This window comes from Gracilinanus agilis, chromosome 1 (genome assembly GCF_016433145.1).
Source record: "Gracilinanus agilis isolate LMUSP501 chromosome 1, AgileGrace, whole genome shotgun sequence".
Lineage (NCBI taxonomy): Eukaryota > Metazoa > Chordata > Mammalia > Didelphimorphia > Didelphidae > Gracilinanus > Gracilinanus agilis.
The window spans coordinates 53,502,805-53,515,156 of NC_058130.1; the positions used below are offsets into that span (position 1 = coordinate 53,502,805).

Here is a 12,352-nt window from a genome sequence, read left to right on the forward strand (position 1 = left end):
GGGGGGGGGGGGGGGGGAGAAAGTGGCGGGGAGAAAAAGAAAGGGAACGGAGATCAGGAAGCAGCTGGCCGAGTTCCCAGCGCCTCTGGCGTTGCCTCTGTCCTCTCCGGGTCTGGGGTTCGGGCTCCCGCCCCAGCTCCTGGGGAATCTCAAGAAAGAAATGCCGAGGTGAATGCAGAATCTCTGGGGGAGAACTAAAGCGGGAGGCCGGGCTGTGTATTTGGGGCGAGGACACGGACTAGGCTTGTGGAAGGAACCGAAAAAGGGGCTGGGGAAGAGAAAGTTGCAGACCCCGCCTAGGATGCGCGCTGGACGGAACTGTCTCTACCGTGTCCCCGAGGTCGGCTCCCTGATAGCTGGGGTGTGGGTAAGAGGGGCAGCGGAGAGCAGGAGCGCTGTCCAGGGTCCCGAGGAGAGGACGCTGAAGGGTCCGGGGAGCCCCAGAGTCTGGGATCCAGCTCCCGGAGCACCGCCCCTCCCCAAGACCCTGGGCCTCGTCCAAGCCTCTCTATCCCACCACCGTGACTACCACCGCGCCTCTGGGGAGTCCCCTGGAGGAGGGAGGGAGCAGCTGACCCGCAATTGGTCTGTCTCGATCTTTCTCCTGTGTGTCTGTCTGTGTGTCTGTCTATAAACCGCTTTCTCCAGGAATCTGCTGGATCTCGACACCTTTTCCAAGTCCGACCCCAGTAGGCAGCCGGCCAAGAGTGGGGGCAAAGGGGCAGGATGGAGGCGGAGCCAGAACAGAATGGGGGCGTGGGAGGAGGAGGAGCTGAAACGGGGCGGGGCAGGGACGAGGTGGGGGGACGGGGGAGGTCTAAAGAGGATGAGGTCCGGAGGGGAGGGGCCCTTACGCTAATGGCGTTCTGCCCCCCAGGGTGGGGGCGGGGGCGGTACACGGACCCCGGGAGCGGGAGAGGTGGGTCGAGCTAACTGCCTGTGTCCGCAGTGGTGGTGCTCTTCACGCAAACTAGAGCCAGCCAAGAGTGGCGGGAGGTGAGTGCGTGGGTGTGAGGGCTTGAAGGCGGGATGGAACTTCTCTGGCACCTCGCCTCTGAGGCAGATGTAGGCGTAACCTCTGGTTCCCTGCCTCAGTTCGGCCGGACCGAGGTAATCGACAACACGCTGAACCCGGATTTCCTCCGCAAATTTGTGCTGGATTACTTCTTTGAAGAAAAACAGAACCTGCGCTTCGATGTGTGAGTATCCCGACTCGGCGCTGGGCCTCTGCCCCCACCCCACCCCGACCGGGGCATCCCCTCCCTCCATCCCGGCAACTCTGACCGGCTCCCTCTGGCTTTCTCCGCAGGTACAACGTGGACTCTAAAACCAACATCTCCAAGCCGGTGAATGACGGCCCAGACCCCGGCCTTTTGCGCTCCTGTCCGCATCCCAGCTTTCCTACCCTCCTTCCTCTCTTGGGACCTCCTTGGACTCCCCCTTCCCCTCTCACACCCAGGCTCCACACTGGGAGACTCCTCCAGCCCCCACCTCTTCCTACTCTCCTCTGGGCCCCACAGGGCCCCACACTCCAGATGCGCTGGGGGAGGGGGGACTCTGCTGGCCCCTATCGAATCCCTATTAACTTCCCGTGTTTCCTTTTTGTTCTGCTTCCGGGACCCTGCAGAAGGTGAGGATTAACAGAATCTCCATCCAGTCTGGGAGGGAATGGAAACCAGAGGTGGTTGGGGAACCCCCTTTCCAATAGGCTCCCATCCTGCGCCCTTGGCCAAGGTCTCCAAAGCAAAAGCCAGCCTTCCTTTCTCCTGGCCCCTTTGTCACTCTGTGCTCAAATGCCCCCGAACAGGTCTAGTCCTTGGACAAAGGCCCTCTTTTGGCCTCCCTTTCCACATCTGTAAAATGTGGGGCTTTGAGGTGGCAGCTGGGTAGCTCAGTGGATTGAGAGGCAGGCCTAGAGACAGGAGGTCCTGGGTTCAAATTTGGCCTCAGACACTTCCCAGCTGTGTGACCCTGGGCAAGTCACTGGACCCCATTGCCTACCCTTACCACTCTTCCATCTATAAGTCAATACACAGAAGTTAAGGGTTTAAAATAAAAAATAATAATAATTTTTTTTAAATGTGGGGCTTTGACAGCTCCACAAGGGCCACCCAAACTAATCTGGCCTGGAATGCTCCAGGGACTATCTGGGCCTACAAAATTAGAGGGAAACTATCACCAGCACTGCAGTTTTCTCCCAGAAGCCTGCCTCAGACTGCACAGAACACCAGGGTTCCATAAAACAGTCTGGCAAATATTGAATTCAATTCTTTCTAAGATCCCTTCCTGCTCTAACTGGGTGCTTCCAGGATCCTCTAAAAGGCGCTGGGTAGCTCAGTGGATTGAAAGCCAGGCCTAGAGACAGGAGGTCCTGGGTTCAAATCTGACCTTCCCAGCTGTGTGACCCTGGGCAAGTCACTTGACCCCCATTGCCTAGCCCTTACCACTCTTCTGCCTTGGAGCCAATACACAGTATTGACTCCAAGATGGAAGGTAAGGGGTTAAAAGAAAAGAAAAGAAAAGGCCCCTGTCCCAGCTGTTGTTTCTGCTCCAACCTGCAAAAACTAAGGCTTGGACTCTACCAGTCAAGGCGCTCAACTTCTGCCAAGCCCTGCTGTTTCCTTCAGGAGGCAGAAAACCTCAACATTCATTTCCTTATCCAGAAGGGTCCTGGTCCTCTAGCCATCCTTTCCCCATTGTCCTCCAGTTCTGCCCTTCCAGTCCCTTAAGTCATAGGTGCACACACTTCCCATTGTCTTTGATTCTATGTCCTTTCCTTTTTTTTTTTTTTTTGCATTTCCTTTTTTTTTCAGATTTAAATATTTTATTTTTTTAGAAAAATTTTCCATGGTTACATGATTCCTGTTTTTACTTTCCCCTTCACCCCCCCCTTCAACCCTTCCCACCCATATCCAACACACATTTCTACTGGTTTTAACCTGTGTGATCAGTCAAGACTATTTCCATATTATTGATAGTTGCATTGGTGTGGTCGTTTGAAGTCTACATCCCCAACCATGTCCGCATCAACCCAAGTGTTCGAGTGGTTGTTTTACTTCTGTGTTTCCACTCCTGCATTTCTTCTCTATGTCCCTTCTGCAGGATTTCTTGGGACAGGCGTTCCTAGCACTGGGAGAAGTAATCGGAGGGCAGGGAAGCCGTGTGGAACGGCCACTCACGTAAGGCCAGCCCTCATGGAGTGGGGAGGGTAAAATCTTTATGCTTTGGGAGCCTCCAACCAGGTCCACTGTTCTTATTAGACAAGAGTGGATCAGTGAGGAGGAAGACAGTCCAGATTCCTCCAAGAGAAATCTAGACACCCCCCCCCAACCTACCACCCACCCCCACTGGTCATGATTCTAGTCTTTTACAGTCTGCCATCACCCAACCATTCCAGATTACTCCCTTACTGGAACTACTCCAGCCACTGTTCTACTTGCCCCTTTCTGTCCATGCCATTATCTCCAGCCCTTCCTTGAACTGCCCTGGCCATACTACCCAAAGTGCCCCCATCCCATCTCCACTGAACCATTTAAAATGCCCCAAAGCTCTTAGACCTTTTGCCACTTGTTACCCAAATGACCTTAGGCAAGTCACTTTAGTTTAACCTGTTTTCTTCATTGTAAAATGTGAGATTTGGACTAACTGACCTATAAAATTCCCTCCAACAATAAATTCTATGACCCTGGGAGTCTTTAAAGGAGCTGTAGTAGCTGTACCCAACCATTTTAAGGGCTGTCAAGTACGGAGGAAAGATTATTCTTATTCTGAGAAGGGAATTACCTGGGCTCAGCCTATGAAAGAATTTCTTAACAATTGGAGCTTTCCAATGGAATGGGAAGCCTTGGAAGGTAGTGGGTTCCTTATTATTGGCAGGGCTCAAGTAATGTGGATTAGGACTTGTTTGGGGCATGTGCTAAAGGGAATTGGGGTAGGGATGGGATACCTTCCAGCTAAGAGAAACTGATCCCATAATAGGAAGGAGCTCAGAGAGGGAAAACAAATCAAAACAAATCAGTTTAAAACATTCTCTTCTCTCCCAGAATGGTCCAGCCCTCCCTAATCCTTACACACACACACACACACACACACCTTTCTACTTCCTATGCTGATCAAGGGCTCATTTCTGTCTCTAGGGGTGTTCCTGGGAAGAAGTGTGGAAGCATTCTGCTGACTGCAGAGGAGCTCAGTAATTGCCGGGTCAGTAATTCATACCTCTGCTCCCCTTCCCCTGTTTGCCCTCCTCCCTGAAAAAACTCTTCAGACCTGGTGGCCCTCCCTAGCTCTCTGTTGTCTCAACTTCCCTCCCATCCCCTTAAAGGGATACAAGATAGCAGGTGTCTAGGAGCAAATTGGGCTCCCCTTCCCCCAGCTCTGTCTCCCATTCCCAGGACATTGCCACAATGCAGCTCTGTGCCAACAAGCTAGACAAGAAGGATTTCTTTGGCAAGTCTGATCCTTTCCTAGTCTTCTACCGGAGCAATGAGGATGGCACGTGAGTTGCCCCAACATGACCAAAGGGTAGAGTCAGGGCATCCCCCCTTCACTCAAGTGCAACAAGAACGAGGGCCCAATTTCCGTTGGTCATCTGGGCTCCAGCCAGTGTCATTCCCCACATCCCACAAGCTCTAGGCCTCCTTTGTGTCCAGCTTCACCTTTGGTATATCACTCTCACACAGGTTCACCATCTGCCACAAGACTGAGGTAGTGAAGAACACGCTGAATCCTGTGTGGCAGCCCTTCACCATTCCTGTGAGGGCCCTCTGCAATGGAGACTATGACAGGTCAGGGCACTGCCCGGGGCTTAACCAGGAGAGGCGGAGGGGCTGGGGCAGGGACAGGTGGTAGGCTGCTGCATTCCAGTATGGAGGTGCCAGTCTCTCAAAGGGAGGTGGGCTCTAGGCCTCAGCTGGTGAGAAGAAGGAGATTTCATCAGAGAGAAACCTCCTGGGTCACATTCATTCTCCTGTGTTTCAGGACGGTGAAGATAGATGTATATGACTGGGACCGGGATGGAAGGTGAAGCTGCGCCATGTTCCTTTCCCCCAAAAAAGCTACCCACCCACTTTTTTCCCCACATAAAAGCAATACTTAAAACTATAAAAGTTCCATACATGATCCTCAGCACACCCTGGTAGGGTTATCACCATTCCCATTTGACAGATTAGAAAACTGAGACCCAGAGAGGTTCCCTGACCACCACATTTCCCTACTCAATCTTTTTTCCACTATACTATGCTGTCTTTCCATTTTCCTTCCCTTTTGCTGAAATTCTTTTCTCCTGGGAGACTTGTTCTTGAAGTTGGAAAGCTAGGGAATCATGGAAGGGCCTGGAGCCCAGGCGCATGTTGCCTTCCCACCCATTTCTGGTTCTTCTCTTGTTGTAGCCATGACTTCATTGGAGAGTTCACTACTAGTTACAGGGAACTAACAAAGGCCCAAAGTCAGTTCACGGTATATGAGGTAAGATGTTCCCTGCCCAAGCCAGGGGCAGCCCAGAATCTGGTAGCTGCTCTGTGTCTCCTCCCCAACACAGGCAACCTCATCGTCTCTTTTGTCCCCATCTCTTGTGCCTCCCTCAATTCATCTCAATTGATTCTCTCCCACTTCAGCCACTGACAGCTCTTCCCCATGGCTTTTCCTACGGCCATCACTGATTCCCCAGAGCCAGTCATTGCTCCCACCAGTCTGATCCATGGCATCTCCACTTTCAAATCCAATTGCTCCTCCCCTGTTCCCACTGTAGGTTCTCAATCCCCGGAAGAAATGTAAGAAAAAGAAATATGTCAATTCAGGGACGGTGAGTGCCATCTGGAGCCCTGCCTTGGGTCAGCCCTTTCCTTTTCCTGCAATTCCCCTTTCTCCACCTTCAGACCATCCCTGGGACCTTCTTTCTCTTCCCCAGGTGACACTGCTCTCCTTCACTGTGGATTCTGAATTCACTTTTGTTGATTATATTAAAGGAGGGTAAGTCGATGCACATGGGGTAGTTGAAGGCTGCTCCCCCAGGAGAAAATGGAAGGGTCTTGGGTCTCTTCTCTCATAAGGATGGATCCAATCACCCTCTCCCAGTGCCTGGGCTCCCTTGGGACCCAGGCCAAAACCAACAGCCTCCTAAAATGGCACCCGCAGCCTGGCTATATAGCATGTGCCTGGTGTGTGTGTGTGTGGGGGGGTGAGGTGAAGTCCGAAAAGGGAAGCCAGTCTAGGCTCAAGAGCAGAAACTCAGCTTCGTCTTCCCCCTACCCTTCCAACAGGACTCAGCTGAACTTCACTGTGGCCATAGACTTCACAGCCTCCAATGGTGAGCTCTGGGGTGAAAAGGGGAATTTGGGAGGGATCACCAGAGCCATTGGAAGAGCCTGACCTACCAACCACCAGCCATTCCTCAAAAAGGATCTTAAAGGAAGATTCTTTCCATCTCCTCACTCTCCCCCTTTCTACCATCACCACCCCAGAGGCCCAACAGGAGGGCTTAGCAAGATCCTCTCCATCTCTCTCTCTTTCCCACACCCTCTACCATCAGCACTCCAGAGGCCCAATGGGAGGGATTTAGCAGGGGGCCAGATGGAATGACTTGGGGACTCGGGGTACTGTGTCCTGACAGGGAACCCACTGCAGCCCACATCTCTGCACTACATGAGCCCCTACCAGCTCAGTGCTTATGCCATGGCACTCAAGGCCGTAGGGGAAATCATCCAGGACTACGACAGCGACAAGCTCTTCCCTGCTTATGGTTTTGGAGCCAAGCTGCCCCCCGAGGGACGCATCTCCCACCAGTTCCCTCTGGTATGGGCTGGGAGGGCCTGAGCAAGGCCCCCTGGCCAGTTCCCCCAGGTGACAGACTAGGATTGCATGCTGCTTCCCTTTTCCATAGGGTCAGATTAGAATGGGAAGGGACACTGGAGGCCCCTGAGTCCTACCCCCTCCTTTTGCTGATGAGGAGACTTGAGAATGAGAGAGCCTAAGTGATTTGCCCAAGCCTGTCCTTCCTTGCATTTCACCCAAGGCTCTGCCAGGTGCCTAAGCCTCAAGCGGCCAGCCACCACAGCCTTTCTGGACCCCTGAGAGAGAGAGGCAAGGTCCTCTGACTGCTCCCCATCCCCATTCTACTTCTCCTACCAACTAGCCATAGTAACCCTCTTGAGCTAAGCCTCCCCTGGCATTTCTACTGGCAGAACAACAACTCTGAGGACCCAAATTGTGCAGGCATTGAGGGCGTCCTGGAGAGTTACTTCCAGAGCCTTCGGACTGTCCAGCTCTATGGTCCCACCTACTTTGCCCCAGTTATCAACCAGGTGGCCAGGTATGCAAGGGGAGGGGTGCATGGGCAGGAAGGAAAGAAGAAAAAAGGGGCAGGAAAAGGGGCAGTGGGTGGGTAGAGAAGCAACTGGGGAAGTCAGAGAAGCTGACTTCAAGGGATCCTGGTGGGGAGTGGGAAGAGAATTCACAGCAACACCTGCAGCTCTCTTGGGACTGAGGGGGTGGGAGGAGGACCACCCAGGTAATTGGTGATCTGCAAGGTCTCTTCCAAGGCTATCGTTCTAGGATGTGGATTCTATCTGCTCTTCCTTAGAGCTGCAGCAAAGGTCTCTGATGGCTCCCAGTACTATGTGTTGCTCATCATCACAGATGGGGTGATCTCAGATATGACACAGACCAAGGAGGCCATTGTCAGCGTGAGCTGGGGAAGAGAAGGGGTGATTGGGAAAGGGCTGGGCTCTCCCTTCTGTTTCCTCTTTTTCCTAATGTCCTACCCCCATTCAATTCCCCGTAGGCCTCCTCATTGCCCATGTCTATCATCATTGTTGGGGTGGGGCCAGCCATGTTTGAAGGTGAGTATGAGGGGGTGGCAAGCTGGACTAGGTGGGGGGAGTGAGATCATCTAGTCAAGGTGTTCTCCAGACTGTTGGTCTGAAGGGAAGGTATGAAGAGAGGGAGTGGAGATCCTGATCTCTTCTTTGGGGCCATCCAGTGGTGTCCCAAAGGGACAAGGGGTAGAAGCTAGGGCTGCATTCTTGCTGGGTCTCTACTCTGTGAGACCCTAGCTAAGGCTGGGGATGATGGGGAGGAGCCAGACCAAGAGCCAGTGAGAAGAGCATATCTTTTGTCTAGCAATGGAAGAACTTGATGGAGACGATGTCCGTGTGTCTTCTCGTGGCCGCTATGCAGAGAGGGACATCGTACAGGTAGTTCCAGGCAATGGCATTGTGGGTGCATGTGTGTTTGTGCAGAGAAGAGGGGCATATGAAGAGCTGCCTCCCTCCATTTGACAGTGGAGCATTAAGCCCACCTTTCTGAGCCTGTTTTGGCCCTTCCCTCTGCTACATCAGCTCAGTACCTCTTTCCTCTCTCCTCCATCCTGAACCTGCCCATCATCTCTCCTCCTCTTCCAGTTTGGCTCTTGGCTGTATCTGTTGCCAAGCCTGCTCTTTCTCTGGCCTCCAATAGTCCCCAGTTCTTATCCTCCTAATTATTTCACTCTGTTGTCTTTCCTCCCCTCTATCCAACATGCCTAGCTCCCTTCCTCATTGCCATTCTTGCTTCTCCTACCTTTTATACTAGTTTGTGCCATTCCGAGACTACATTGACCGCTCTGGGAACCAGGTGCTGAGCATGGCAAGACTGGCAAAAGATGTGCTGGCTGAGATCCCAGAACAGCTGCTATCATACATGCGCACCCATGACATTCAGCCTCGGCCTGCCCCCAATGCCGACCCCAGCCCCACCGCCCTGCAGCCCTGAGGGGCTGGTCCTTCTGCCCTATCGCTTCCTGTGTAGTCACCTAGAGGGCTGGGTTGAGCTGGGCTGGGCCCAGCTCCAGGTCCCAGAGCTGAGTGAAAGGGTCAGCCTCATACCAAGCTGTCCTCCTAGGAACCTGCCTCCAGCTGGTGGGTGGGACTGACTGAGAAAGGCATGCCACATCCTTCCCCCAACCCCAATGCCAACTGAGAAGGGGCCTGTGCCCTCAGCTGAGTCCTTACGCCAATAATAAAGCTGAGCTTTACCCTCACATCTGTCTCAATATTCTGCTTGGTGGGCAGGGAGAAGGGTCCAACCAGGATGGCTGAACCTGGGGCTCTGGGGTTAGGCACTGCAACAAGAAATCTTAGCTGAATGATCAGAAGGCCATCCTGGGGTGGGGGAGACCATGTTTCCTTGGGAATTGGGAGATAGGGAAGGATAGAAACCATAGACAAAGGGACAAAACCAAGGACAAAAAATATAGACCTTATTCTGAAAACCGTAAAGATCCCAGGCTGCTCTGGGGGAAGAGAAGTCAGTTTTTCTCTATACCTGGCATCTAAGACAGGATATTTCCTCTTCTAGCAAACTCCAGATGGGTACCCAAATCTGCACCCCATTAGCTCTGGGATCAGTTCTGCCCCTCCATCTTCATTCCATTTCTTTTTGCCTTCTAAGGCTCAGCTGCCCAAATAGAGGAGGCTTTTTATGAATAGAAACCCCCCCTGAGAAGGTCCTAAGAAATGAGATGTGTATGTTTGGTGGGGGATGGAGGCAGGACAGGGATGGATAAGAAGGTTAGAAAGGGGGGTGGAGAGGGCTGGGACTGGTCCTAACCACATCCCAAACAGAACTGGTGATCAGAACGGTTCTGGGCCATCTCAAAGCACAGGTTACTTCTGACTATGAACCTAACTCTGCCCAGGTGAAATGAGGTTAAAATGAACTTTGTGGGTGGCCCAGATGGGAAAATAAGAGTGTCCTATGGGCTGACTCCAAGGCCCTGATGCTCCAGGGGTTCATTTTCTACAAAGCTCAACCCCTATCTGATATCAGGGATGCAAACTGCTTCTCCAAGTAAAGCCTTGCAAAGGCTTCTTCCTCCCATCCCTAAAGCAGTATTTGCATAAATCCTGGGTCTGGGGAACCGTCCTTTCCCATCCCAGCTTCCCAAGCACAGTAGAGCTAGAAGATGGTTGCTCCAATTACAAGTCACAGAGAGCTTTCCCCCCTCCTCTTCCTTCCCTATTCACTTAATAACAAGCATTTATTAACCCGAGTAATGGGGACATGAAACCTAAATGAACAACAAACAGTCCCTGCCCTCAAGAAGCTCCCATTCTTCTGGGGCTATAGATGAATACAGAGAAATAAACATAAGGTATTATAAGGAAGAAAAGAACACTAAGGAAGGTCCTTGGTAGGGAGTAACATCTGAGATGAATGAGCCATGAAGGGAGTTCAGGATCCTAAGAAAAAGAGAGTGAATTCCAGGTCATGAGGGAGAGCCAAGAGAAAGAAAGCAGAATTCTGGATGCAGAATGTATAAAAGGAAGTTTTGTGAAAGGTCTGGAAGTTTAGGATGGAGCCATATTTTGAAAAAATAGACTCTTACTTCTTAGGATCGATACTGTATGTTGGTTCCAAGGCAGAAAGGTGGTAAGGGCTAGGCAATGAGGGTTGTGACTTGCCCGAGATCACACAGTTAGGAAGTATCTGTGGCCAAATTTGGACCCAGGACCTCCCATTTTCAACCCTGGCTCTCTAGCCACTGAGTCATCTTGCTGTCCCAGGATGGAGTCATACTGTGAAGGCCTAAATGGTGAACAAGAGTGTAGAGTTTATCCCATAAGTTAGAGGGAGACACAGAAGATTCTTGAGCAGGTAATTGGTATGGTAGGACCTATGCTTTAAGAAAATTACTTTGGTAGAAGTATGGAGGGTAAACTGGAGGAAGGAAAAGGTTGAAAACAGGAAGACCAATTGGAAAGTGAGAAAGGTGTGAACTAGAGTGATGATTATCTGAGTCAAAAGATGGGGGAAAGCGGATAAACAGTCTTAATCAACTAGAGGGGGTAAGGGAGAATGAAATATAGACGCTTTTAACAGAAATAAGAAAGTATGGAAGAGAGAAAGGGTTTAAGAGGGGAGATTAAATTCAATTTTGTTTTTTAAACCCTTGCCTTCCATCTTAGAATTAATACTGTGTATTGGTTCCAAGGTAGAAAGGTAGTAAGGGCTAGGCAATGGGGGTTAAGTGCCCAGGGTCACACAGTTAGGAAGTGTCTGAGGCCAGATTTGAACCCAGAACCTCCATCTCTAGCCCTGGTTCTCAACCCACTGAGCCACCCAGCTATCCCTAAATTCAGTTTTGAACATACCAAATGGTTTTCTGGAAGCATAATAATAATAATAACAACAACAATAACAATAACAATAATAATAGCACTTTAAGCATTTACATGTATATCTCATTTAATCCTCACAACAACCCTGTGAGGCAGGTGCTATTTTTATCCCCATTTTACAGATGAAGAAACTGAAGCAGACTGAGGATGATTTGACCAGTCACACAGCTAGTAAGTGACTAAGGAGGGATTTAAATTCCTTTCTTCTAAAAGCTCAATCTGATGCTTTCTCCAGAAGGCCAGCTAGCAAGCCACCCCACCCTCCATTTGGTAAAATCTAGTGACACCCCCCCCCATCAAATATCAAGTCCTCTGCTGAGCCTTCAAAGCCCTCCCTAACTTGGCCCCTTCCTACTTTCCAGTCTTCTTGCCTTTGATCCTCCTCCACCCACGCGATGATCCCAGGACAGAGCCTCCCATCTCTGGGCCAGTGTGGAATGCTCCTCCTCTCCTCTGCCTCTAACTTTCCACGGCTTCCTTGGAGACAGCTCAGATTCCACCTTCTGCCCCAGACTTCCCCCATCCCCAGCAGCTAACCCCTTCCTCCTTCGGATTACCATCTATTCAGCAAAGATATTTAAGCACCTCATTATTTACTTTTGGGTTCCCACTTTAGACTGGAAGCTCCTTGAGGGCAGAAACTGGTTTTGCCCCCTTTTTTTTGCATCCCGAGGGCTTAGTGCAGTACTTGACATATAGTAAATGCTTAATAAATCGTTGTTGGTGGTAATAATGGCTCTCACATAGCCCTCTAAGGTTTGCAAAGTATTTTGCATCCATCTCATTTTATCCTCACAACAACCCTGGGAAATAGGTGATTGGTGCTATGATTATTCTCATTTTACAGATAAGGAAACTGAGGCTGTGACCTGCCCAAGATCACACTGCTAGTAAATGTCCTGGGTCCTATCTGAGATCAGATCTTGTTGACATCAGGTCCAGTTCTCTAGTCACTGAGTAACTAGTTCAGTGTGGACTGAATAGATGCTTAATAGACATCCAAATGGAGCTGTCCAGCAGGCAGCTGAAGAAACCTCAATCCTGTGGCAAAACTCGACGTTCAGCTTCCGGGCCTGCTCCGCCCCCTCCCCCGTCCTTTTTTTTTGCTCCTGAAGTTGTAAATTCAAACAGCAACTTCAATGGGCCGAATTCCGAGAGACCCCACGACCCCCAGGCTGGCCTCCTGCCAATGCTCATCT

General features: G+C 51.0%; 1 protein-coding gene across 1 annotated transcript in view; it reads left to right on the forward strand.

Moving 5' to 3' along the window:
• CPNE9 (copine family member 9) overlaps positions 1-9,002 on the forward strand; it is a 9,530-nt gene extending 528 nt beyond the window's left edge. The window contains exons 2-21 of the mRNA XM_044656838.1: positions 649-689; positions 950-996; positions 1,096-1,199; positions 1,310-1,346; positions 1,628-1,630; positions 3,103-3,179; positions 4,137-4,200; positions 4,392-4,495; positions 4,680-4,784; positions 4,978-5,019; positions 5,388-5,463; positions 5,747-5,800; positions 5,906-5,967; positions 6,258-6,304; positions 6,608-6,789; positions 7,179-7,306; positions 7,577-7,679; positions 7,778-7,835; positions 8,116-8,189; positions 8,566-9,002. Coding sequence (XP_044512773.1) covers positions 649-689; positions 950-996; positions 1,096-1,199; positions 1,310-1,346; positions 1,628-1,630; positions 3,103-3,179; positions 4,137-4,200; positions 4,392-4,495; positions 4,680-4,784; positions 4,978-5,019; positions 5,388-5,463; positions 5,747-5,800; positions 5,906-5,967; positions 6,258-6,304; positions 6,608-6,789; positions 7,179-7,306; positions 7,577-7,679; positions 7,778-7,835; positions 8,116-8,189; positions 8,566-8,745 — 1,588 coding nt within the window. The 3' untranslated portion in view covers positions 8,746-9,002. The remainder of the gene's footprint in view (positions 1-648; positions 690-949; positions 997-1,095; positions 1,200-1,309; positions 1,347-1,627; positions 1,631-3,102; positions 3,180-4,136; positions 4,201-4,391; positions 4,496-4,679; positions 4,785-4,977; positions 5,020-5,387; positions 5,464-5,746; positions 5,801-5,905; positions 5,968-6,257; positions 6,305-6,607; positions 6,790-7,178; positions 7,307-7,576; positions 7,680-7,777; positions 7,836-8,115; positions 8,190-8,565) is intronic.
• Positions 9,003-12,352: the final 3,350 nt, after the last annotated feature.